Genomic DNA, 27,583 nt, shown 5'->3' with positions numbered 1-27,583 from the left:
TAATTACGTAATATACAAAAGTTTATCGCGTATCTAAGATACAGTACCTACTTACTGATTTCTACTAATACAATGTATTATTGTAAAATTTGATAAAGAAATAGATTATAGCTTGAATAAGGACATAATAATATATAAGAATAAGATATGAGGAGTTGGAGGAAATAAATTAATTTATTATAATATAGGCCATTTTTGAGGATGTCACGCATTTGAATCTACAATAGTAATCTATTTCACAAAAAGCTGTTACACAAACTTCTATAGATAATATCATATCTCATCAAATAGACGATTCATAAAACGCCTACGACCTAGAACCACTTATTGCCTACAGCCCTTAAAAGCCTTCAATACGGCTTAATAACAGAAGCGAGAAACAAAATTGTTTACCAGTCTGTGTAAATTACTTTTCATAAAGCTTTTCGGCTTTATCGAATGGCTTTAGGAACTTTTAATAGTGTGTACAATGTGTTACGTATGCCTGGTGTTTAAGTTGTAAAATTATTTTTTGTTAGTGAAGTTTAGTGAACGTGACCTGATTTCGATGTACCAGTCCGGCAAATTGTTATAGGTTGTTTTAAAGGGGAATTGGTGATTCAATAAAGCCTAATATTTAAAATAGCACAGTTTGATTCTAAGTGTACTTTCCAAGGATATTTAAGAGAGCTTGGTAATTTAACTGGTAACTACATGGTTAACAAAAAATGATTTTGATGCGGTTTTTTTAATAGATAGAGTGATTCAAGAGGAAGGTTTTAGCATATAATTTATTAGGTTTTAGACAAAGCGGGCGAAGCCGCGGGCGGTAAGCTAGTAAGTAACAAATATAAGCTTATGATGATGATGAGGATGATGGGGGGATGTATAATGAAAGATTGTAGGCTCATCCTCTATGGGCTTTAAATAAAAAAACAAAGTATGTCATTTAACCTCTATGATACCTTCAAAGATTACGTGATGTTTATTCGATTTAATACCAATTTTGAGGAGCTTTAACCTGACCTGCGTCATAATCCCCAGTAATGTAGAGTTTACAAACATTTTTTGTATATTTTTCTTTCGTCCATGAATAGTAGGACACTACTATTTCCAATCCCCTTGTCTTGCGTTCGCTTTTTAGCATTGCGGAGCTGTCCCAGATTTTAAATTTTATCACATTATTATTTCAGTGATGAAACTAGTAGGAATTTAAGTAGTACATCATAATATGAGAAGAAATATAAATAAGTATTTATCCTTATTTAAATTATTACTTCGGAATTTATAAATTTAAAATTAAAATATCAACCACATTTACAATGAAAAGCGAAATATAAGCATCAAAGGTTCTCAAAAGACATTGAATAAGAAACGAAATTTTCCGTTTGTTGTTTGGACATAATTCAATATGGAGTCTATTCAATAAAAATTTGTAAGATAGACGGCCAATCACGTCAGACGTAATAGAAATCTTTTCCAATATAAAATGGAGCATTTCTAAATACGATAGTCATCCTTTTTATTCCCAATACAGATATTAGATAATAAGGTCGGATAAAAGGTTTAATTCTTTATCTGGTCACGTTCGAAATGTAGGCAATTAGTGTGGATTTGAGATTATAATAGACGGTATTTTGCCACCGGTTTTGTGATGATAATATTCTACTAATATACATGCGAAAGTTTGTGAGGATGGATGTATGTGTATGTACGTATGTTTGTTATTCTTTCACGCAAATACTACAAAACCGATTACAACGAAATTTAGCGTGTCCCTTCGTCCAGCATACTCACCATGGAATCCTGATATTTCATGAATGTCAAAAAACTGTTCTGAAATAGTGCTAAATAGTGCCCAAAGGAAAAAAATAGTGCTCTTGTACTTGCGAAGTTATAGCCATAGTTCGATGAGTATGCTGGACGAAGGTTTCGCCCAGCATACTCACCTCCGTCCGGAGAATCTGTATACGCTTCAAACATAATTCATACTTCAAAAAATAGTTCCCAAATAGTGCCAAACGGTGCCCAAAAAGAAAAAACAGTGCTCGAATAACTTCGGAGTTATAGGCTTCGTTCAGTGAGTATGCTGGGCGTAGAACCTACGCCCAGCATACTCACCTCAGTGCGCGAATATCGAACGAGCTATAGGTATAATTTACGTCTCAAAAAATTGTGCTTGAAATAGTGCCCAATATCAGTCCAATTTTTGCTTGACTTTTGACTTAGAAAACCATTAAATTTTAATGTAAACTTCTACATACTAACGTAAAATGGGGTACAGTCGTCGACACATGTTTTTGGACAAAAATATTAAACTTTCTAATTGTAGACTTCATGTTATTGGAAATAATTATGGTATTTTCTCACATGTCAAAAACTTTCGATTAAATGCATTATTATATATTTTATAAATAATAATAAATGAATGAAACTTTAAGCGTAAATGAAGTCTATTACTTCATTGCATTGTGTGTTTTGTAAAAAACAACTCGCTTGCTACCTAGTTTTACAGTGCAATTAATGAATGAGTGTAAAATCAATTTAGTTAAATGCCACTATTATAAATTGAAATATACTTACTGATTTGGGTGCAGCTCCTATATTGATTACGTACTAGATACACAATTTTATATAGGTAAATAATGACATCACCAACACATTGTTTGGTTTTGCAACCCACTATGTAGTCAAACTCAAAAGCCGGCGTTATTATAATGATGTGCGACGAAGTAAACAAACAAAGAAACTGAGAAGCGCTTGTTCGTTTCGATTGCTTTGTGACACAAAATGGACCCTTATCACCTTCAAAATACAGATCAGTCTTGTCTAATAATTGTAAGATGTTAGGGCAGCGCCATCTAGTATTTAAACATAAACATATTCATTTGCGTCGCGGGCGCCGCGCGTCGTAAGCCCCATACCTATTGACCGTACGTGCATCCATTACTGCCACACTATATTGAACTTTATCACATGAGGAATACAGGTCAATTCCGTAAACGTTGTGGTACCGTCCTTGATCCGGAAAATGATTATTTTGAATAATTTTGTCAGTTGTAATGTAAGCATTAACCCATCAAAAACATCCTGTAAAAAACCCAAGTCTCGCAGCTCAGTCTTTCTACCGTCAAAACTTGTGAGATCCATGTAATACCAAGTCGGTTAATCTATTTAGTGTCTACTTGAAGGACCTTCTGTCTTAAGTTATTACATAAGTTATTATCATGCCAATATTAAAAATATTTAACGTTTTAAACAAATAGATCGACTTGGACATCGCTTGATTTGATTATTAGCATGTATCACACTACACAGCACGACGGGCCAGCGACCAACAGGAACGAGAGTTTCAATCGCGTGAGGCGCGAGAGACTAAAGAATCTAATATAATATTGTAATATTCATTTTGTTTTCATGCGATGTCCAAGTCGATCTATTTGTTTAAAACGTTAAATATTTTTAATATTGGCATGATAATAACTTATGTAATAACTTAAGACAGAAGGTCCTTCAAGTAGACACTAAATAGATTAACCGACTTGGTATTACATGGATCTCACAAGTTTTGACGGTAGAAAGACTGAGCTGCGAGACTTGGGTTTTTTACAGGATGTTTTTGATGGGATCTCACTTCTTTTTGTAGAGCCTTTCTTTTTGATACCATCTACTTCTAACGAATTTTGTTAAAGGTCTTATGATATTTTCTTATTTTTAAATGTAGTCTTCCTCCGACCGACACTATTAAGTAATTATATTTGAAGACTAAGGTATTTATGTAAGTTCCTTAAAATTAACCAAACAACATCCCAATCGTAAGCAAATAATATCAGTAAACTAATGAGCAAGCCTTTTAGTCGTAAATGTAATTTATCAATCGAAATTATAAATGAAAATCGCAAACTTATAGGTTAGGTTTCGAGGCACATCCGAACAGCATGAGGGCGCTCGCACGTATGCGTGCGGCTGCCGCTCGCTCGAAGGCATTCACATTTCATTGTTCTGTCATTTTGGCGTATATTTTGCTTGTCAGTCATAGAGTAAAATAGAGGCCAGTCTGTCTGTAAGGAGGCTAGTCGCGCCAACAATTTATATATAACAGATTTAAATTATAATATATTGTTTTATTAGATTTTCGTACTTCAAGACATGTCCAATCATGTGTTTTTCATTACGTCGACGTGACGTCGACCATTTTACAAGTAATAATGTTGTTCAGTTTCATGGGCTAAACACACCCTTACCCACCCTATACCCCCTCCCTTGCCTCATATGGTAGGTACCTATCTACACCTATTAAATTTATAACCACCACCAACCACCAACTGCATAAATAACTTTGTAATCCCATATATTTATATGGGATTACAAAGTTATTGATGCAGTTGGTGTATTTGGAAAACTGGACCGAAATTACAAAACATTTAAGTTTTCCCACGATTAAGACACTAAACTCTATATGTATTCCAAATATGAAACTTCTAAGTCTGCTAGAAGTGCCTTGGACTTTTGATGATCGGTGAGTCAGTGAGTGACAAAATTTAGAAACTTTAACAAGTTGTCATTCTTAAACTACTGGTTCAAATTGACTGAAATTTTAAATATTCCGTGTTTATACAATGCCGGATTAGTTACTGAAGATTCAGGTTTCTTGCTTTATCCACAACCGAATTATAGGGGGTCGAAAAAGGCCCTAATTGCTTCGAGAAAAGGATGGTACGGCCGTGCCGCTTTTTTTTTGCTCGACTTGGCGGGGGCACTGCCGTGCCCCCAGATAACAGCAACTTTATTTTTCATGCATGATTTACTTCATTTGATATCTTAATCCTTCAAGCGCCGTGATCTAGACAAAATATATAAAATCATTGTTCCTAGCTACCGGGGTCCCATGCGACGCGCGAAGGCTTAATCATATTATTATAAAGTATTATTAAAATAATGTGTAATTAATAATATTGCGATTCTAAAGTAAATACTCCCTTACATAGACAATTAATAATTTACACAAGACAAAAATTGTTAGAAAGAAAGTTAATAATATTGTATTCGACTGTACTCAATGTAATGTATATAGAAGTTTACAATCAAATTTAATGGTTTTCTAGGTCAAAAGTCAAGCAAAAATTGGACTGATATTGGGCACTATTTCAAGCACAATTTTTTGAGACGTAAATTGTACCTATAGCTCGTTCGATATTCGCGCACTGAGGTGAGTATGCTGGGCGTAGAACCTACGCCCAGCATACTCACTGAACGAAGCCTGTAACTCCGAAGTTATTCGAGCACTGTTTTTTCTTTTTGGGCACCGTTTGGCACTATTTGGGAACTATTTTTTGAAGTATGAATTATGTTTGAAGCGTATACAGATTCTCCGGACGGAGGTGAGTATGCTGGGCGAAACCTTCGTCCAGCATACTCATCGAACTATGGCTATAACTTCGCAAGTACAAGAGCACTATTTTTTTCCTTTGGGCACTATTTAGCACTATTTCAGAACAGTTTTTTGACATTCATGAAATATCAGGATTCCATGGTGAGTATGCTGGACGAAGGGACACAATTTAGCACACATATAGAGGGTAACTTGGATTAACACATAGGATAGGTTTTATCCCGGAAATCCCACTGGAACGGGAACTATGCGGGTTTTTCTTTAAAACCGCGGGTGAAGCCGCGGGCAGAAAGCTTAAAGCTTATAAAATATGCGAAAGTCTGTGAAGATGGACGTATTATGTATAATATTTGATTTTTTTTCACGAACGGGTATGGTTACAGATGTATAGGTTACATATCAGAATAACATATGAGCTATAGTTAATACTTTTTTTACGGTTTTGCCTGTTGGATTAATATAAACATGTATACGGTATACTAACCATTATAATTGTTATAAATATTTTGATAGGCACAACTTGAAATAAATATTAAAATCCTTTTCAGTTTCTAGATTTTTCTATCATTATTTTTAACCTGTTCTTTTTTAAATTAGCTAGAGAGGTTTCATAATTTATATAAATTTGCACAAAATGTTTTTATAGTGTTATTTAATATAACAATTTGGTTTGACGAATCTACCTTTGTGACGTGAATTAAAATTTATACCTACATTAATTACCTGGTTGAAAATGTCCCCCTTCATCATAATATTTGAATGTAATTTAAAATTATATCTCTCGAGACCTCTTCTCATTTTCGTTTGCAAGCATTTTGTTTGATTATTTATGTCACACTTAACGGCTTTTCTAAAATATAATGTTTTATATTATTTTACGGTTTTATAAATGTGTTAAAAGTTTTAGTGGTGAATATTTTGCGTTAGATGAAAATAATCTAAAAGTACAAAGACAAAAGCGTGTATGCCGAGCACACGTGTCAGAAGTGAAACTTCTTTGGCAAGAATCAAAGATACCAAAATTATCGCCTTAGTCCATGACGTGACGGTATTGCCATGACGCGACCTTGAAATTTTACTCTCTACGCGCCTATATAAGTTTCACTTCAAAAATTAAACATGTTGTTTACAATTTGTGTTAGGTACTATTTATTTTTACATTGACTAAAAACTGATATAACAAAAACTATACTTTCTAAATCCACTTTCCTTATTTAAAAAACACATAAATATTTCGGTATCTACCAATTCAGGCATGTAAATAACAGCGATAGCAATCTAATAGCAATCATTATGTGAACTACAACCGTTGTGGAACGCCTCACGAGGTTTTCGAATATCCAAGCCAATTTTACTGGAATTCCCGCAGGTAACTTATGGCGGGAAAACACATTTGACGTTTCTGTATCGGCGCCATCTTGGTTTTGATGACGTCATCTGTTAGGTGATTGTTGAATTGATTTTCAATAGATTGTATTGTTTTGGTGTATTATAGATTTTAATAAACTGATTTTTTAATAAAGAAGTCATATACAGTTAGAACTTTTAAATAATAAGGGCTGTCAGTTAAAAATAGTTGTATATTTCAGACGAAGTCATTGATGTTTTGACAGTCACATAAATTGTACATATAAAAATAATTTTTCTTTTATTAAGAAAGACAAAGAATCTACAGAAATGAAGCACGAATTCTGTAGTTTCTCTATATTTCATAGACTATAGAAAAATATTGAAGTTTTCTTTTTATCTGTTTCCAGAAGCGTCGTAATAATACCTTGGTAAGGGCGGATAACGATCTAAGTATTACAACAGAGAAAAAACAGTATAAAAACTGCAACAATTTTCCATCGAGGCTCGTCCGAGTGTGCTTCAAGCTGATCCAAACTTGTTTTATTCTTTTTAAGCTTTGGTATTTTTATAAGTTGCACAATCATTATAAAAGCACTTTATTTGAGAAATTCGATGGGTTATCAAGTGTAGTTTAATATCAAGGTACAGTGTCAAGGTTAAAATATCTATGAATATAAAAATAATAAACCTATAATTTAGTGGTTGGAGAATAATATTGAAGAAATTTATGATAGGTACTTGAAAAAGTTAGAATATTTCCACGTTATAATATGGAAAACTGTATGGTGTTCTTTTTTATTGATTAAATACATTTTTTTTCTTTTACACTGTAATAGCTGCTCGTAACAGGTCTGCCCGGCTTATAAAGGTTTAGGAAAAGAAAAATATATAGCCCACATGTTACTCGATGAATATGTCTTTACTAACAGTGAAATAATTTTCAAAATTGGTTTAGCAGTTTTGAGTTACATCTTAACAACAAAAAGGTTCAGTTTAAATAAACATGAATTCATAAGAAATACTTTTAATCATTTAAAAAGCGGAAAGTCAAATGCTCATGTGGCCCATAATTCAATGCTAATGACCTATCCCATAAGCGCTTTTAACACGGAACCCATTTATCAGAATGGGATAGGATAGGTTAATGTGTTAGGTGTCCTGGACCAAAGTAATGGGATTCAAGTAAATGACTGTAACCTTTGGGTTATGAATAACATCTCCATTTGAGTATCAATGCATAATTTTTCATATAATTCATTATTTTTGAATGAGTTATTAACACAGAGCTGTAGAAGAGAGATGATAGGACGAATTTTTACGCAAATAGTATAACGACATAAATTTAAATACTTTATAAATTATAATAAAAAAAAAAAAACAGCAGTACAATTACCCACAGACAAGGCAGTTTTACATGTTTCAAGTGAAGTCCCATGTCCCTAAGTGGGGTAAGGGACATTATCCATACATATTATGTTACACTGATCGATTTTCTTTAGGGACAAGTAGGTGATCAGACATTTTTTTTTCTTCATCTCCACCGGGTATCGAACCCAGGACCTAGGTACGCTACACTATCTACGTTCACGCGTCAGCCACTGTACCAAGGAGGCGGTCAAAGACGAATACTACTGTGTTACATGTTTGAATTCTGCAAATAAATTTCATTTGTGTAGATAAAATATATGTGTGAATAATTTTTGAAAATAGACTAGCGTTTCCAATTAAAATTAAATTATTTTTAAATTAAAATTAAATGAAAAGACATTCACATTCGCCTGTCTTTTTTATTGATATTTGAAGTGAAATAGTGTATCTCTGTACTTATAGATTTTTTTAAATGCATCAAGAAGTAATAATTTAAAATAACAAATAACTTTCACCCCTAATTAACCACTAATTATAAGCACTTAACGCCTACCTTGACCCTAATTTGAGGCGTCACGGCTAGCCGCACACAGTGGTAATCGATCTGAGGGTTAAGCAGCGTTAACTGCGGTCACACTATTGATGGGTCACCGCTCAGTGCACCATGCTTCCCTGATTATGTGGATGCCAATCTTGGGTGTTAGATTAAGCTGTTTGAAGGGCTTAGAAACTGATTAATTCTGGCACCAGGTTTGATTGAGTTCGCATAATAGGAGCCTTGGTGCTAATTTTAAGCCGAAGTGAATAGATTCATTAAATAGCTTTCTGATTAAGATTTAGACCTACAACCCGAAATTAGTAACTTTAATAGATTTATTTGAAAGGGGAAAGAGGTATTTACGAAAGTTTTGTACCAAAACAATAATATAATATTATAGCTCTAGTGGGATGAAAAAGAATGACATAGTAGTTTTATTAACGTCTACTTCTATTTATAAGTAAATTCGCGAAGTCGAAGAACGAAGAAGAACGAAGTCACGACAAGAAAGCTAGTTTATAACAATTATTATTGTTTGATGGTGCATTTATTTCAAACGAGGGAATGCTCATTCTAACCCACTATATCAAATTATTTTAGTGTAAACAGGAGTAGAGCATTCTTTCGTCGTTCTTAATGCTTTCGAAAATATTCTATGCAATGTTCTTATACTGAATCACACTGAATACGAATTTTAGTTTACTCAAAAAGACCAATCAAATCATAGAAATAATGCTCTTGCTCTAGCTCTAGCTCTATGTTCGTTTAATGTAAATGCACTGTTATAGGAACTTCGTGGCTTGAAGTAAATGACTTTATTTGCAATTATAGAAGCATACGATCTTGACCCTTATTCCAAGGCCATATATGCTTTTTACCAACGGCCAGTTTTTGAAGTGAAAACTTCTTTAGCGGCGTTGAGCACTTTTTCTGTAATGGGTATAAAATCTTAAACTCGCGTCAGGACACGTGACCATCGAAAAAGCGTAAGACGGATACCATTCCAAAATATCAAACATGCTCAACGTTAATAATCAAGTTCACTTCTGCCGGCACTCCCGGAGTGCAACCCGTCTTTTTTGTCATTATAATTTCAACAATATTTTATTTATAATTAATTAAAACGTCATGAAATCGTCATCGTTCCGAGCACGAAAATTTTTCCTCATAAAATCCGATTTCCAAGTTCTCGATTTTACGCTGCAGAAAAAAATTATATTGGCGTTGAATGGAAGTCGTTAAAAGTTCCTGAAGACTAATTAAAATAAGTAATTAAAGAAGATTTATCTCCACTTTTGTGAAGGGCTTAATGATCTTTCAGTTACAATTTGCAGCAAACAATTTTATGAGGTTTATAATAGGCCATGTTGGTATTTTAGTCTGTCTTTAGATTGTACAAATAATTTAATTTATACTTTGTATTGTAACCTCTTGATGGAACTGCTTTTTATAGTTTAGATTTTTAAAGAAACACACAATTAATTTCACTAGTTTCATTTATTAATTTCACAAATCAATAGATCCCCTTCAATTTGATATAACTAAAAAAATAAATAAATGAGAACAACCAAAAATAATTACCCAGTCGACAATTGACATACAACAAAAAAAAATAGTCGAATTAAGAACCTCCTTAGTTTCTGAACGACGATTGCTAAGTACTTTCTAGAAGGTCTGTAAAATAAAACACAAGAAATACGGTATTTAATATTATATTTTATTTGAAGCGATACAGTTAACAATGGTCCAAACAGAGTATAAAGACCCCTTGACATAATTTTATATTCTCCAACAAAAAAGAGGTTTTATAAGTTTTTTTTGTATCTGTGGTTACCAAACTGATTCAGAGCAATTTTTGGTGGCCTTTTTATTAAAATTATTTTCTGTTTAGTTCTAAGTTTGATTGTAATATGAATAGAATTAAAGCATCGTGGGAAATTATACAGCTCGGAATTTAAAACATTGAACAGAATAATGTAAAAATATAGATTGTTTAAATTCACTTTTCCACTCATCGATATTTTTTTTCATATTATAAAATTTTGTATATAAAATATTAATAGTCTGGAAGAGATATAGCGATAAGACTGCCACTTGTACACTTTTCTTTGTTTACTATGTTTTATGTTAATTTTGTGTATAGGTATTATTGTGCATTGTAGAATTTTATTATCTATCTATGCTGTGAAAATGACAAGAAGCGGAAATTTCCTTTTATTTTTTAAACGTCTACGGAAGTTAGTATTTATTGCATATTAAGGTTCACGTGAGTTTCTTAACTGCCCTTTTATTAGGGTTTGTTTTGTTTCCTTTGATTTAATGTTATTGTTCTCTTTTATAGTTTTTCTTATTTCTCTTACCTACGGAATGTGTGTTTTGATGGGGGAATACGCAATAGGTATCAAATAATTTTTATGAACAGTGTCGATTATTATGAATTTAGATACCTACTCTAAATTTTATTTTTAATATAATTGTATTTATATTTAATATAATTGTATATATATTTAATATTATAATAATATACATATTATAATTAAATTCATTGCAAAGCATTAAGTAATATTTATTTTACAAAATTTTGAACTTAATAACGTGAATACTGATTACTATGAATAAATTGCATTTAAAATTCGTGAGAGAATTAACTTTTCTTAACATTTATTAAATTAAACTTTTTACCAATTGACTTCGTATGACGTATCTCGTATATAATATTTACTAAAATATATATATTTTTGAATCTTTACAATAATTCTATTAACATAATTATTCCGATAAATATGTAGGGATTAATATATTATTATACATAAATCCGCTATCATCATAATGTTTACATTCCCTGAATATCAGAAATGTATTTTATGTGATAAAATATACTTTTATCCAGTAAGCAGTTGGCTCGACCTTACTCGACATCCTCTAATAAGAACACGTGTAACATGTAAATAAAAATGTTTGAAGTTGTAGTATAATATACTGTACGTGTGTACTTGTAAAGGTTCTAGTACAAAATATGATTTAATATCTATTGAAGGATAATACTGAAATATAATATGATATTGAATTTTTAAAACTCCACCCCATTTGTGTTGTCTGTTATGTTGCCTTAAAAATATAATATAGTATAAGTATTTTACTAGTAAATACCTTTTATTTAATTTGTAGGGAATTGTGAAAAAATGACATTTTGAGGCGGCCGCAAGGCGCAAGGAAACTAGCACTCTTATGCAAAAACCACATCGGAAACAGTCCATCCGTTTGAGAGCTACGATGAAGATACACATATACATACAAACAGACGGATATACATTTATAACAGTCCTCTTTTTGCGTCGGAGATAAAAACTAATAGGTAAATAATTTCTAATATTGTTTCAGTAGGTAATAGAAAACATTGTCTTTGAACATGGCCTGTATTTGTTCAGATAGTACAGATTTATGCGGGCGATCGCAAGCTCCGATAGCTTTTAACCAACTTTGTCGAAATGATTTATATTTATCTATTATTCTATAATTTCTATATTATATTACTCTTTTTATTATATTTTGTTATAAATTTATAATGTTTTGTTAGACAGGTGACTTTTTCCTTTTAATATATATATTTTTTAACCCACATTGTAAGATGTAGGTACACATAATATATTATGTACCATATATTTTCTTGGCTGTGATAGTTTTCAACAGTTGATAGTTATATCTACAATCGAACGAGGCTAGATATTATCTATAACAAATAATAATGTTTTAAAATACAAAGGCATAAAGTATTATAACAAATAGAAGTTTTTTCGTATAAAAGAAAAAAATATTCGTTACATTTTCATAACATGAAGTTATGAAATTATTATGAATGAGGACAGAGAGTGACTAATTTATTGCTCCATTAGTTGCGCTCCGCGGTTTCACCCACGTGGCTCCGCTCCTGCTGGTCTTAGCGTGATGATAATATTATAGCCTATATATTGCCTTCCTCGATGAATGGGCTATCTAACACCGAAAGAATTTTTCAAATCGGATTAGTAGTTCCTGAGATTAGCGCGTTCAAACAAACAAACTTTTCAGCTATATAATATTAGCACAGTATTACAATATTATTTCCTATAGTATAGATATATTTATTGCCTAGCCTTCATAAGTTAAATAAGTATACTTTAAAAATTACAATTTCACAAAGCAAACATAGAACACATTCGTGCACTTACAAAAATCTAAACTAGTTTTACAATTGTGTATTTTGTTCGAGCAAATAACTCGAACCCAAATACTACAGAGACTGCGAAACCTTTGTATCTTAGACAGCTTTCGATTACGTGTCAACCCTTTGAAACGAGTTTGTTCCAATATCCTTACAATTTTTGTTTAGAATTGAACTTTAACAGAACGAAATAGTGTTCAGGCTATTAAAAAGTTTTCTCCATGAGTCGTATTCACTAGGGTTGCCACAATTTATTGTGTTACTTTCGGTTAGACTGTATTCCCTAAGAGGTGCCCTCCAGTGATACAACTTTTTGGATCAGCTATTTTGTTTTATAGCCATTATTCCACGAAGTTACCGAACAGTTTTCAACATGTTTTAACAGATTTTTTTTCGAATACAGTTGATGAATATTTGTTTGCACGAAGTTCAATGTTCATGTATTTCCACGCAAATACATTTTGCAATATTTTTCATTCAATGCGAATTTAATTTGTTCGTGGCGTATTATAAATTCGTTTTACACTGTGAAAACGAAGAGTTTGTTAACAGAAATGTGCGTATGAAATAAATTCGAATATTAATTTATTTGGAGTCCCGTATCCCCTTGTGGGGTATGGGGGATGCATTCACACCTGTTTCAATGATTAATTTTCACTATGCAATAAGGTCAGCTTTCTGACAGGTACTCCGATATGTTTTAATTAACCTTTCCGAGATGGAATCCAAAACCTCTAACTAAAAGAGTTTTCAAAAATTTAAATATTTTTTTATCTATTGTGTTCCCATGACTTGATAACAAAGACAAAATACATCAGAGGAACGCTGATTGACTCATATCTCTTTGTTCCAGATGAAACAACATAGCGGTCAACAAAATGAGGACAAGGAGGATACACGATAAAAAATACAAGATCCGATAAAGGATGTGTCAGTAACCACGATGATAGAGGACGGGAGCCGCGAGACAAAGCGCGCTTACCGAAAAAACGAACTCATAGAAGAACCGAGCTGCTGCTTCGAACGTGTAGAAGATTCTAGACTATTCTGCTGCAAGTGCGCGCACAAACGCCGTGCCTCCCCTCTCACATGCCTAGCAATATGTTTCCTAGTACTCACATACAATCTGCTAGGAGGATTCCTCTTTCTAGCCATAGAAGGAAACACGGTTGTAGTAGAAACAGCTGTGGCAGAATCAAAACCGAACCTCAGTACGCAAGAGAGCGGAGACTTGCGCTCGAAGACGGTGGAAAAACTGTGGTCGATAACGGAAGACTTGAATATACTTTACAAGGAGAATTGGACGAAGTTAGCTGCGAAGGAGCTGATGGACTTCCAGAATATTCTGATGAAGTCGGTGAGAGGGGTGGAGGTGGGCAGCCACTCGCATTACGACGATGCGGAGTACCGCTGGACGTTTGCAGGCAGCTTTCTATACGCGTTGACTTTAATAACAACTATTGGTGAGTATTGTGGTATTTCTTTATTTATTTCTTATCGTATAACGTACATATAATATGTGTAGGTACTGTATGATTGATACAAACAAAGAATAAGATCTTTAAAAGCACTTGTGTTAATTCTGTCTTTATGACATTTGGAAATACATTCACTGATTTTTTTTTGTGTTTTTGTAACGAAAACAAATAAATACAAACCCTAAAGCTAAAATTATATTATTAAATAACCAGTAAGTAATAATTCGCGTATCATGGGCCCTCTTCACAAGCGTTGGGCGAGTAAAGGCAATCACGATGGTGTGGAGGGCCTAAATATGTGCCTATGCCTATGATCAGTCGTCATTTAATCATTTTTAATTTAATCATTAATCATTTATTCACCATAAATACAAAATTAAATACATAGAAATAATTATCTTAAATTAATTAAACATAAAAATACAAGGATATTAAAGTACATGGTTATTCATAATCGCCGTAATGGTGGCAAATATCGACGATCATTTATTGGGCCAGCGCTGCCCATTGTGAAGAGGGCCCATTACATAATCTTATAACTCCGATACACGTGGATCTCATTTACGTTTGACATTTGTTGACACGAGTTATTGGTTACCCGGTTGTTGGTTTACTAATCTGGCAAATTATCCTGTGATTAACGTTATGTATAGGTTTATATATTTGTTAGATAAAATCTAATTTCTGTTGAGCTTATGTTTACACTCATATAGTTATCTCTCGTTAAATATTGTCAGTAATTACATTCAGACATGTAAAATATATGAGGACTATAAATTATTATATTCTGAAGTCAATTATTTCAACTTGTTACATTTATGTTCATTAATGTATCTTTAATTATATTTTGATGTCAAGATTATCCAAGATCAAAGTGTAGACTCAAAAGTTCATTGCTCTTAACATTAGACATTACTAGCTTTCCGCCCGCGGCTTCGCCCGCGTTTTCAAACAAAAACCACATAGTTCTCATTCCCGTGGGATTTCAGGGATAAAACCTATTCTATGTGTTAATCAAAGTCTATATCTGTGCTATTACATTGTAATCGGTTCAGTAGTATTTGCGTGAAAGAGATATTAGCAGGAAGTAGGATGTTATTGAATCATAAGAATTTACACATAGAACATATTTTTCGATATATATATAAATTTATGTTTCGCCATACATTTCGATGAATTATAGGCAGTTTTATGATGGCGCCACGACATCTATAAACATGTTTTCCAGTATTATTAAATAAAATTCGCAACTGTTAGAGACGGCGATTAAAATTGAATCGGGAAAACATTTTTCATGAAAATAAACCGATTAAGCTTTCCATTCATGCTGTAAACGGAATTATTATTATTAAATCGTAAAGAATTTCATATTTGAAGTTTATAGTGACAGTAAATATTGTTATTCGTGTTTATTTTTTAATTCTTTTTCATTAATACTCAGAAAAATCAATTGTTAATAATTGTACAGCAATCGCTGTAATCGTCTTTGTAAATTCTGTCTATTTCATCAATAAAAATTCAGTAGTTGGCTTTAAAATGCCAGCGTTTATTAAAAATAAATTAGGTTTATACATAAGAAACTTTTATAAATAGGAGGTGTATTATTACGTAGGAATACAATATTAATTAAATTTATTATTTCAACAGGTCACGGCAACGTCGCTCCAAAGTCGTCCACAGGGAAGATGGTGGCCATTGTCTACGCGTGTGTCGGCATTCCCCTCATCATGCTGTACCTCTCTACCATAGGTGAAGCTCTTGCAAGAAACTTTCGGTCCCTCTACTCAAAAGTTTGTCCAACACGACTCAGAAGCGGCGACTTTCACTCAAAAGCTGAATGCTTGAGCAGATACGCCATACCCAAAATAACAGACTGCGACAGAAAAGAAAAATTGTACGACCGACAAAAACGTACGCCGTTCCAAGCCGCTCTTAACCTAGATAGCTTCAGAGGAGGCTACCATTGGACGTGTCGGGACCACACGAGAGTGCCAATTTTACTTAGTCTACTATTAATCGCTTTGTACATAGCGCTAGGTACATTTCTATTCCACGCAACGGAAAAATGGAACCTAATAGACGGGTGTTATTTTTCCCTATCCAGTCTCGCAACGATCGGCTTCGGACATTTGAAACCCGGTTTATACGCTAGCACAGTGTCAGCGAAAGCTGAGGACATTGCTGTAGGGGTGTGTTGTATTTATATACTAGTGGGCATAGTCGTCGTTGCGATGTGTTTCAATTTAATCCAAGAGGATATGAGTATAGCCGTGCGGGGTTTTACTGCGCTGTCGATGGGCAGTGCCAAATCGCGGGCTGTCCACAGCGTCGAATCGTGCGACGATAAAATATCGATGACCGTAGTTTCCTGACATAGGGAGACGGCCGACGGGCCGTCAATGAATTGCCACGAGAAACGACCCCAAGTTAGTTTCAAGATAGACAGCACTAATCCGACGAAATTCAATAGCTTGCCAAGGAGGAAGTCGGCGGCGTACGGCGAGGAAAGTTTCCAAAGGAACACGCCAGCGCGCCGCTCAGCCGGACACGCTGATCGCTGCGTCGAATATTTTGTGCCGAGAAGTTTGAGTGAATTCAATTTGAGTGGTGCGGGTAATGATTTCTGTGCTATCAGCAGTTTCGGGGAAAAGACTCGAAGGGACAAACGTGATAAAATGGTGACGTTCGAGGACGATCGGTCGATAGCCGAGGTCCCTGGACATACTCTCCCGGACGATGTGTTTATGTGACAACTCACATAGGTTTGTTGGGTTGAACATGATTTGTTACTTAATAAAGTTTTACACATAGTGCTGTGTTTATTTTACTGCCCGAGTACTTATCTATCCTTGAATTGCAAACTAGTAACCATCAAAGTTTTAGAAGTAAATGTATGTGTAATAGATGAAAGAGGGTTAATCAAAGTTTGCACGGAAAATAGAGCCTTTATTTAATAATGTGAATTGCGCCAAACACTGCGGTCAAAGACAAAGTAAATATGCGCAATTATCGAGTGATATTAAATTCTAAAGCGATAACCGATAATCTCTACAAAATATCAGTTAGGGTTGCTTCAGCAAAGAAACAGTAAATAAAATAATGTTTTCACTAATAAGAAAAAAGGCACAAATAATGGCCGCACGCTTGTTGTCCCATTTGCGAATTTTTAGGTCAATAGCCCGCTATCTTGCTGAAACTTAAAATGCCGCCGTTTCAAACTCTTTCCTCAATTAGAGCAGTTTTAATAATAGGAAGTTATGCAGTGATTATTGCGCAAAGTTTACATGGAGAGTTCCTGGGTTCGATTCCCAGAGAGACTATTATATTTTTTTAATATGCAGAAGAATTATCTCCTACTTGACCAAAGAAATAAATTACAATAATAAACAGCTGATGTTATCAATATGTAATCACTGTCAAGTAATATGCGATAGCTTGCTATATAATTCCTAAAATAGAAGACTAATTATTATTGTTAAACACATTTGTAAAAATAATTGAAGATTATATTTAGGCACATATTTTAATACCAACCAAGCACGTTTTGCATAGATTATTAATTTTTTATCAAATGTGACAACCCTAGCGTTGCCCAGTGGATCGATCACCAACTAGGTTAATCTCGACCGATCCGTATTCACTAAATTCGCTGCTTAACATCGAGGGACTCCGGTTGCGGTATAACTCCAAACTTATATAACCAAATGTAAGTATTATATAAAACTAGTGGTCCGCCCCGGCTTCGCCCGTGGTACATATTTTGCAATAAAAGGTAGCATATGTCCTTTCTAGGGTATCAAAATATCTCCATACCAAATTTCATGCAAATTGGTTCAGTAGTTTAGGCGTGATTGAGTAACAGACAGACAGACAGAGTTACTTTCGCATTTATAATATTAATATGGATTGATGGATAGCAAAGGTAAGACGTGATAAGACCAAGTTATAGTCGTTTTATATAATCAGTGATATCTAAGGAATTAAGAAATTATAGCTTTCTGCGTTTTCGAAAGAAATTTCCATGGGAATCAGATGTTTCACCTCGGTTAAAGTAGCTTATATCACTCTCTAGCATCAAAACTATCTCCAGTCAAAAAATGAAATCATAAAATCGCTACATTGCGAAGTAAAAGAAAGACAATCAAATATAATCCATACTAATATTATAAATGCGAAAGTAACTCTGTCTGTCTGTCTGTCTGTTACTCAATCACGCCTTAACTACTGAACCAATTTGCATGAAATTTGGTATAGAGATATTTTGATACCCGAGAAAGGACATAGGATAGGTTTTATCCCGGAAATCCTACGGGAACGGGTTTTTCTTTGAAAACGCGGGCGAAGCCGCGGGCGGAAAGCTAGTATCTTATATATAAAATTCTCGTGTCACCATGTTAGTCTGCATACTCCTCCGAAACGGGTGGACCGATTCTCATGAAATTTTCTGTGCATATCGGGTAAGTCTGAGAATCGGCCAACATCTATTTTTCATATGTACCACGGGCGAAGCCGGGGCGGACCGCTAGTAATAATATATAATAAGAATATTTTGATACCCGCGAAAGGACATAGGATAGGTTTTATCCCGGAAATCCCAAGGGAACGGGAACTATGCATGTTTTTCTTTGAATGCGCGGGCGATGCCGCGGGTGGAAAGCTAGTAGAGAATAAAAAAACGTACGAAATACATTTATAATACCGCATTGCTAAGTTCCTGTTGGTCTTAGCGTGATGATATAATATAGCCTAGCCTTCCTCGATAAATGGGCTATCTAACACCGAAAGTATTGTTCAAATCGGACCAGTAGTTCCTGAGATTAGCGCGTTCAAACAAACAAACGCTTCAGCTTTATAATATTAAAGTAATTAGTAAAAGATTACGTTAACACAGTTAAGGTTAAATGTGTGAAATAAACGCGGCCTTGTCGATAAAAAGCGATATCGTCTAGGCAATCTCGCAGGTCTATAGAGAGATCAGCAAGTGACATTGATTAAAAGCTAGCTTTAGAACTTCGGGAAATGTTGAATTCGTAGACTGTTTTAGACTTAACTAGATTTCTAGTAAAGGGCTTTAGTCTTCTAGGGTATGAAGTGGGAATAAATTTATTATTACTAATAATTGTTTATTTTTAGTAAACCGCTTTCATATTATGGTGAAACTGAACAAAATTTAGAAGAAACCATCAGCCTTGCAATAGTGGTTGCAATAGTGGCTTGCAATTGTCTTGAATAGTGGTTACTATTGCAAGGCTGAGGGTGGCTGGATCTTAAAAAAAAGGATCATCAAAATCGGTTCACACACTCGAAAGCTCCGAGGTAACAAACGTACAAAATATTAAGCAGTTGAATTGAGAACGTCCTCCTTTTTTGAAGTCAGTTGAAAACATGCAATGAGAATATTCTAGAACAATATTATTTAACTATTAGAATTGTTAATATAAAAATATACAGAGAACTTTAACAGTATTCAATTCAAGATTTCAATCCGTTTTATCAAGTAAGCAGTACAAGGCAAACAAAACGCATAGTATTTCAAGTATTATAAACGAAACAGGAATAAAGTTATTTCAATGTATGCTTTACCTACGTAAGTCGAAGTTATTCAATTGAATTCTTAGTTTCATTTGTACCGTTTCAATACATCTCTGTCAACCAAAGATTGTCTGAAGATTTCTATTAGGGATAAGAAATCTAGAGATTTTTAATGAGATCTTGAATATAGACTTTTTATCAATCCTTTGTGTTTCCGATACTTGGATTGATTTGAAGAGGAATCTTCTTACTTCTTCTTACTGTAATCGAACGTACTTACCACTCGACGAGAAAGATTGTACTTTCTCTACCACTGTACCTACTGTATTATTATGTCACATTCATAAAATACATAACTAGTACTATTATAAATGTGAAAGTTTACATGTTTGTTTGTTACTCCTTCACGCAAAAACTGCTGAACCAATTTTCATGAAATTTGGCACACGCACAAGGGGGTAACTTTAACACATAGGTCATAGGATATTATTATTAACTATTTATCCCGAAAATTAGACGGAAACGGGAACGCATAGATCCCGTGTTTTCCCGGTTTTCCTTCGACTACGGGGGTGAAGCTGCGGACGAAAAGCTAGTAGTATATTTTGTGTTCATATACTGTAGCTTATAAGCGCTTTTAAGTATTCAGTCAGATATGTTATTAAAATGAAAACTTCTTTAATCCCGCTGAGCACTTTTTGGCAATGGAAAAAGCTTCGCGTCAGCGACATGACACGCTACTGTGGTAAAAATATTTTTTTTTGTAAGTTTTCTATACTAATATGATAAAGTTGCAGAGTTTGTTTGAACGTGCTAATCTCAAAGACTACTGGTCCAATTTGAAAAATTCTTTCGGTTTTAGATAGCCCATTTATCGTGGAAGGCTTATAGGCTATATTATTATATCATTCCGCTAAGACCAACAGAAGCGGAGCCACGCAGGTAAAGGCCGCGAAGCGCAGCTAGTTTGATATATAAATTTAGTAATAAAAGTCTAAGTTATAAGTTTTCACTTCTGCCGGCAGTTCATTGACTTGAAAGTATGCAACTTTTTAATATAGAATTAGAGCAAAACGTGGGATTCGAACCCACGTATTCACGTCATTGTAACTGCATTAGTCAATGAAATTGAATTTTACCTTTAATATTATTATATTACTAGATTTCCACCCGCGGCTTCGCCCGCGTTTTCAAAGGAAAACCCGCATAGTTTCCGTTCCCGTGGGATTTAATTAGTTAATCCAAGTTACCCTCTATATGTGTGCTAAATTTCATTGTAATCGGTTCAGAAGTTTTTACGTGAAAGAGTAACAAACATCCATACATCCATACATCCATACAAACTTTCGCCTTTATAATAGTATTAAGATTAAGATTTAATCTTTTTATTTAAAAATACGGAAAAAGAGAGGATAAATATGAAGATACTAATGGAACTATGGGAAGGAACTAATTATCTTGAATTAAATAAATAAAATATTAACTGAAGTTATCAATAGGTATGCCTTGTGATTTGATAAAACTGCTTATTATAAGTTTTTAAACCTTAAAAATATGATGTATATAGAACTAAATAAACACACCTAAATATTTTTTTACAGTTTTAAATTGTTTAAGTGGAATCTCGTGTCCCTATGTGGGGTATGGGCAGATTTTCAGACATGTAAATCATCAGTCTTCATACTGATACATTATTAATTTTTAGTACCGGGAATCGAACTCACGACCTTTTCATCTTAGCAACTGTTAAAAATGTGAATCTAACTCGTTAAAATAATAATGAAATGGGTTTTAACCAGCCTGTTAATTTAGTAACCAAGCCGAGAGTTCTACTAAAACACTAAGTTTTATACCTCAGGGACGGATAGGCTTTGAAATATATTGCCTGAGCCAGTTAAATAATGATAATATTAAGTTACTTATGGAAAAGGGTTGTGGGGACTCTGGTAAAAGTACATTTTTAAATGGTTCATACAATAATAATATTATGAAAAAATGTTATTGTAAGTCTTTTTGTAATAGTATGTTATGTTACATTATTGTTAAAGTAGAGTATCATCTTTGTATAATTTATCAAATAAAAAAAAAATATATTTATACAACAAACTTCTTTCTAGAAAAAATAAAACCAAGAATACGATTTATTAATTTATTAAGACATTTTTACATTACCTTCTGAGTTGATCAAACATACAATTGAAACGGAGTCATGCCTAGCTGTATTAAAAAAATAAATATTTGCTTATACATACTTAAGTTAGTCGACTGACGAGTGAGACGAGTGAGTCGACTGAGTTGGTAGTGGCCCTGCCTTCCAAGCTAGAGGTCGTGGGTTCGATTCCCACGCGGGACAAATATTAATTGTGTGATGAACATAGATGTTTGCTCTGTGTCTGGGTGTTAATTATCTAAATAAGTATTTATTTAAAATTATATGTGTATGTTTATCAGCCATCTGGTTTCCATAACACAAGCGAAAGCTTAGTATGGGATCAGATCGTGCCATGTGTGAAAATTGTCCTGAAAATATTTATTTATTAAAGATTCATATACTCTTTCAAGAAAATGCTGAAAGATTATTTCCTTTCCCTCTAATTCTAGTATTTATGTAATTATCGTATTGCTGTTTGTATCTGTAAGTATGTGTATGATATTTGTATATATGTATGTATGTATGTGATTATTATATTCTATATGTATATAATATTTATGTATATGTGTTACTATATATTTTATTATTCAAATATTTATAACTCATGTTAATTATTGGCTCACACTACCGAAGTTATTGTATTTTTATCCTCTACCCGACGGTTGCCTGGAAGAAATGGCTTATAGCCATAAGGTCGCCCACTGTATGCCGATTGTATCTTTTATTTTGTGTCGTCTTAATCTTGTATTTCCTATACAGTGAAGAATAAATAAAATAAATAAATAAATACTCGTATAACACAACTTTACAAAGTCAAAGGCATGTATTTAGTTAATAACAGGTCTAGAATCTCGACTTAACGGTAGTATCTAATATTAAAACGCACTCAGCATTTCATATTTGAGATTAATATAAGTTGCAGGTAAGCTGGAAGTTACCTCAAGTTATTACTTAGAGCTCTATCTAAGTTGTTTTAATAACATTTGCTTTAATCTTGTAAGCTCATTTATAAAAACACTGCGGGTTATATCTTTTAATATTATATCTTAGTTTTCCCATGGAGAATACTAAAATAGTAAGTTTGAGACTTAAGACCTCAGGGAAGAAGTTACCAAATGCTTGAATAAGTAAAGGGGAAGGAAACGATTTAAAAATTTTAGTTTTGAATTTAGGTTCTTAGTGAAATTTTTCTTTTGTGTTATTTATGATAAATATTTTTTCTATCTTATCTTATCTTCTTTCTTATATATAAAAATGAATCGCAAAATGTGTTGGTAAGCGCATAACTCGAGAACGGCTGAACCGATTTCGATAATTCCTTTTTTATTATATTCCTTGAAGTACGAGGATGGTTCTTATGTAGAGAAAACGTAAATATGTACCACGGGCGAAGCCGGGGCGGACCGATAGTATCTGAATAAAAATTAAATTAATCAAAATAAATAGTCTCCATAATATTTGCTATTTACTATACTGTTACATAGATTAGATAGAGAATAGTAGGTACTTAGAATATGTTTACCTACCTTTTTTTCTTTACAATATAATTTTCTATTGTTATCCCCTGATGTCATAAAAAATGTTCCTTATAAAATAGATATAAATGCCTAGAAATAAGATTTTGAATTACTGATGAAATTTTTGGTCGAAAAGAGATGCAATTGCAAACCTAATATTTTGATATAATTTATCAGCATGTCTTAATGTTCTTCTGGCTACATTTGTAAGTCTCCAGAATCCAGGGGTTACGATAAAATTTGGCAGTCGCAGGGGAAATTACTTCTCAAAAGAGTATTTACGGCTTAGCCTTTGCCATTTATATGGAATACTTTGAATTTATTTAATGCGTGTGCCTTTAAAACGTGTAGGGATTGGAAAGGTATAAGGGCAGATAGGGAAATGGTCGGTTACAGTATGTTTTTATTGAAGTTAAATTTCTTTGAGAGTAATATTTTAAGGTCGCGTCATGGCAATACCGTCACGTCATGGAGTAAGGGGACGATTTTGAATCTTGCCAAAGAAGATTAACTTCTGACACGTGTGTTTGGCACACACGCTCTTTTTTACTTTAATTTTTGGGTTAATTATTCTTTGTATTTAATCTGTTGAAAGCACCAGCTTTCAAATAAAAAAATAATCATCAAAATCAAGCCGATTTTGATGATTATTTTTTTATTTGAAATTTGAAAATTGATCCAGTGAAAGTTCTGAGATAATAAACTGTCAACTAGAAACTCCTCTGTTTTTTGAAATCGATTGAAAACATTCCTTTCTTTGATAGTTATATAACTTTTGATAATCCAGTTAAAATCCATTCACAAACAACAAGTCATGATTGGAAGGTAACTTTTGAATAACACTTTTATTTTATGCATTTAACATGCATTTTTATGAATCTATACAATATATAATAAAATCGTAGGAAAGTCAAAACTGTACATTGAATATTTTTTTAAAAGAATACATAATCCATGATCTATAATCGATATAGAAGCCAAAAATATAGTTTTTAGAATTTTTGTCTGTTTGTCTGTTTGTCTGTTTGTCTGTTTGTCTGTATGTTTGTCCGAGCTAATCTCGAAAAGTACTGCATAGATTGACTTCAAATTTTGCATGAATATTACTAACAGGTCGTGTGAGGTTTTTTTAAACATATTATCATGCTATCACCTCCGGGGGAGGAGCTGTGAACCTTTACTTTTCTTACGTATTCCGTGAACTACGACAGCGTACAATCTAAAGACTCATCGTTTAAATGTTGTTTTTGAGTAAGCCATGCTATTATCTAGCTTTACACTATAAAAACTACGTCATTTACGTTATTTGGGCAGAGAAACTGTTTAATGAATCTTAGTACTATATAGACAAATTTGATTCAGCGCCATCTATGAGATTTCGTAAAAATCAAATCAATTTACATGTTAACACTACTGAACACAATGTTAAAAATTAATAATTTAAATATAATTATGTTATTTATTTATTTAACTCTTTAACCCATAATAAATCTTCCCTTCCCTATAAGGTGCGCTTATAATTCGTGTGAATATACTACATTTTTAAAAGTGAGGGTAGATGTATATTATTTTAAGTCAAACTAGACACCATTACAGTTAATCTAATATTGATTGTGTTCATTGGTTACATTTTTAAAAATCTTCGTGTTTTAATAATTCGATCACGAGGCGGGACTCTAATACAAAAAGGTTAGTTCGTTGATAATTATTATTCCTTCATCATTTACATGTTGTTAGTAAAAAATATATACTTTGACTGTTAATACTTTTGTTCAGTATTAATCTGTATGATTATTGCTTGGTAATTAATATATTTTCATGTCGTATACCTAATTATAAACATAAGTGTGATGTGAAACTAGCTGGATTTATTTTTACACACTCACAGTCTTATATTTTGTGTTAATGTTAAAATAGTATTAATAGTGTAAATCATAATATTTTTTCAAAGTTAAAAATATTTCCTTTTTTCTGATGGTGTTGCCATCGAATTAAACCGCGCTGTCGTTTCGTTCACAAAAAGTCATGTTATTAGGACCGAATATGTAGCCGCCTCAACTTACGGAAACGAGAGTAACCTGCGTTGTCTGTTAGTTATTATATAGTCGAATTTAACGTTACATGGAAATTGGAATCTAAATATATGTATACCTACTTTTATTAAATCTGTAGAGGTCAATTCTGCACATGAAATATATTTCCTAAATAACTATCACGAGGTGATTAGAGATCGACATCGACGTCAAAAATGTTTGTCCGTCTGTCTGTCTGTATAACCGTTATAGAAACAAAAACTACTCGACGGATTTAAACGAAACTTGGTACAATTATTTTTCATATTCGTGAGCAGAGCAGCAACTCCATTTTTAAGCTTTCGTCGCGTGTGCGTTCTTAATGCGTGTATCTTAATGGTTAAAGCTACACAGAAATCAAGTATGAAAGAAATGTTCTCCATATTATATAAAAAATATCTCCCGACATCATAAATGTCTATCTTTTATGGTTGAGCTTAGGAGTTCAAAGCTTTCTGATTATATTTGTCTACTAGCTGTCCCCGCGACTTCGTTCGCGTGGAATAGTGACTATGGGACCTATGACCATGGGCTCAGGGTGGGGCAACAATAAAAAATCATTTTTATTTTCATGCTCCCACTCCCGCGCCCACTCGCACTCCCACGCCATATATCACGTTCAGTCCCAATCCCACGCCCACGCCCACTCCCCTTCACAATTAGTACCTACCAGATCAAAGCCAGGGTAAGCGCCCCACCCAGCCCCACCGTGGCTACGCCCATGCTGAATTACTACTTAACATACAATTATTGAGTAAATACGTACAACCATACTGTAGTAACTGTTGTACTACCATAAATAATTAAAAGAATTGTTATTAAAATTTCTTACTAAACTGAGCTAAAAAACTTACGTACCAAATTATTAAAGAAAATCAAGAAATGAAATGCCTAACCTATACCAAATAGTTACTACATATTGTAATTAAAAATTATGATTAGTATATAATATCGAAAATCAAAAAAGAAATGCCTAACTAATTCTACGTAAAATTTCTTTTAAATTATGTCATATTATTTTTTAGGAACCAGGGGGGGGAGAGGAGCAAATTCTATTTCCTTCCTTTCTTAAACGGATGTTTTTAATAATCTATGGTGTAGCCAGTAGCCACTGATCAGCTTAATCGATACTCAGTTTTTATCAAATCCAGAAACAAATCCAAATTAGATCTTTCCTGTCTCACGCACGTAACTAAAGGCTGAAGAGAGAGAGAGCACGTAACTAAACCGTTTAGACGAAGAAAAGTGTATAGAAAAAGGAATAAATAATATCATAAACTTCCCGACGATCTTTAAAAATAAATTATAACTTTCATTTTTTTCATTCCCACTTTTACCCCTATGTAGGTATAATAAGTGGATGAACCAATTTTGATACACTTTATCTAAGAACCAGCGTCGGAAAATATTCTGCCTAACAAAAAAAACCGCATCTAATTCGGTTTACCTGTTAGCCAGCTACGGTGCCATAGACAGACACACACACACACAGAAATACATAGCGGTCAAACACATAACACCAGTCTTTTTGCGTCGGGGGTTAAAAATATAATACGACATAATTTAAAGGACATTTTATGTGGAAAATTTACCTATACACCAGGGTAGATAATTTTTGAAACAAAAAAAAATCGCAGTAGGATGAAACCCATTAGAAAAGGATATGATAAAAATGTAAGGAAAAATAAATTACGGTCAATCGGAGTTCGGGAAGTGGGAGGGGGGGAGCTTTTAAGAGAAAAAAATGGTTTCTCTCGATTTCTCGATAATAATAACACCTGCTAATTTTTTTCTACATATTTTAATTGTACAGACATCACTTTTCCACAATTTTATTATATGTATTGATGATGATGATTGAGATTATAACACTCTTAGTCCGTTTTAATTTTTATTCACCCGCATCAGTGCCACCTAAAAAATCTTTATATATCGAAATTCGAGCAAAGTTAAGAAAATGAGAAATAAGAGTTCTCAAGGATCGTTAGAGATAAGAGGCTTACT

The 27,583-nt window shown here is 33.3% G+C and overlaps 1 protein-coding gene across 1 annotated transcript in view; it reads left to right on the top strand.

Annotated features, from left to right (window-relative positions):
* LOC149479100 (TWiK family of potassium channels protein 18-like) overlaps positions 1 to 16,786 on the top strand; it is a 68,218-nt gene extending 51,432 nt beyond the window's left edge. Inside the window, exons 2-3 of the mRNA XM_089708860.1 lie at positions 13,682 to 14,291; positions 15,954 to 16,786. Coding sequence (XP_089564986.1) covers positions 13,772 to 14,291; positions 15,954 to 16,678 — 1,245 coding nt within the window. The 5' untranslated portion in view covers positions 13,682 to 13,771 and the 3' untranslated portion in view covers positions 16,679 to 16,786. The remainder of the gene's footprint in view (positions 1 to 13,681; positions 14,292 to 15,953) is intronic.
* The last annotated feature ends 10,797 nt before the right edge of the window (positions 16,787 to 27,583 follow it).

The sequence above is a fragment of the Colias philodice genome, chromosome 21, assembly GCF_061535455.1.
Source record: "Colias philodice isolate Cphi_HAF_F1 chromosome 21, ilColPhil1 Martin Lab GWU primary, whole genome shotgun sequence".
Classification (NCBI taxonomy): Eukaryota; Metazoa; Arthropoda; class Insecta; order Lepidoptera; family Pieridae; genus Colias; species Colias philodice.
This window is presented reverse-complemented; position numbering and strand designations above follow the sequence as displayed.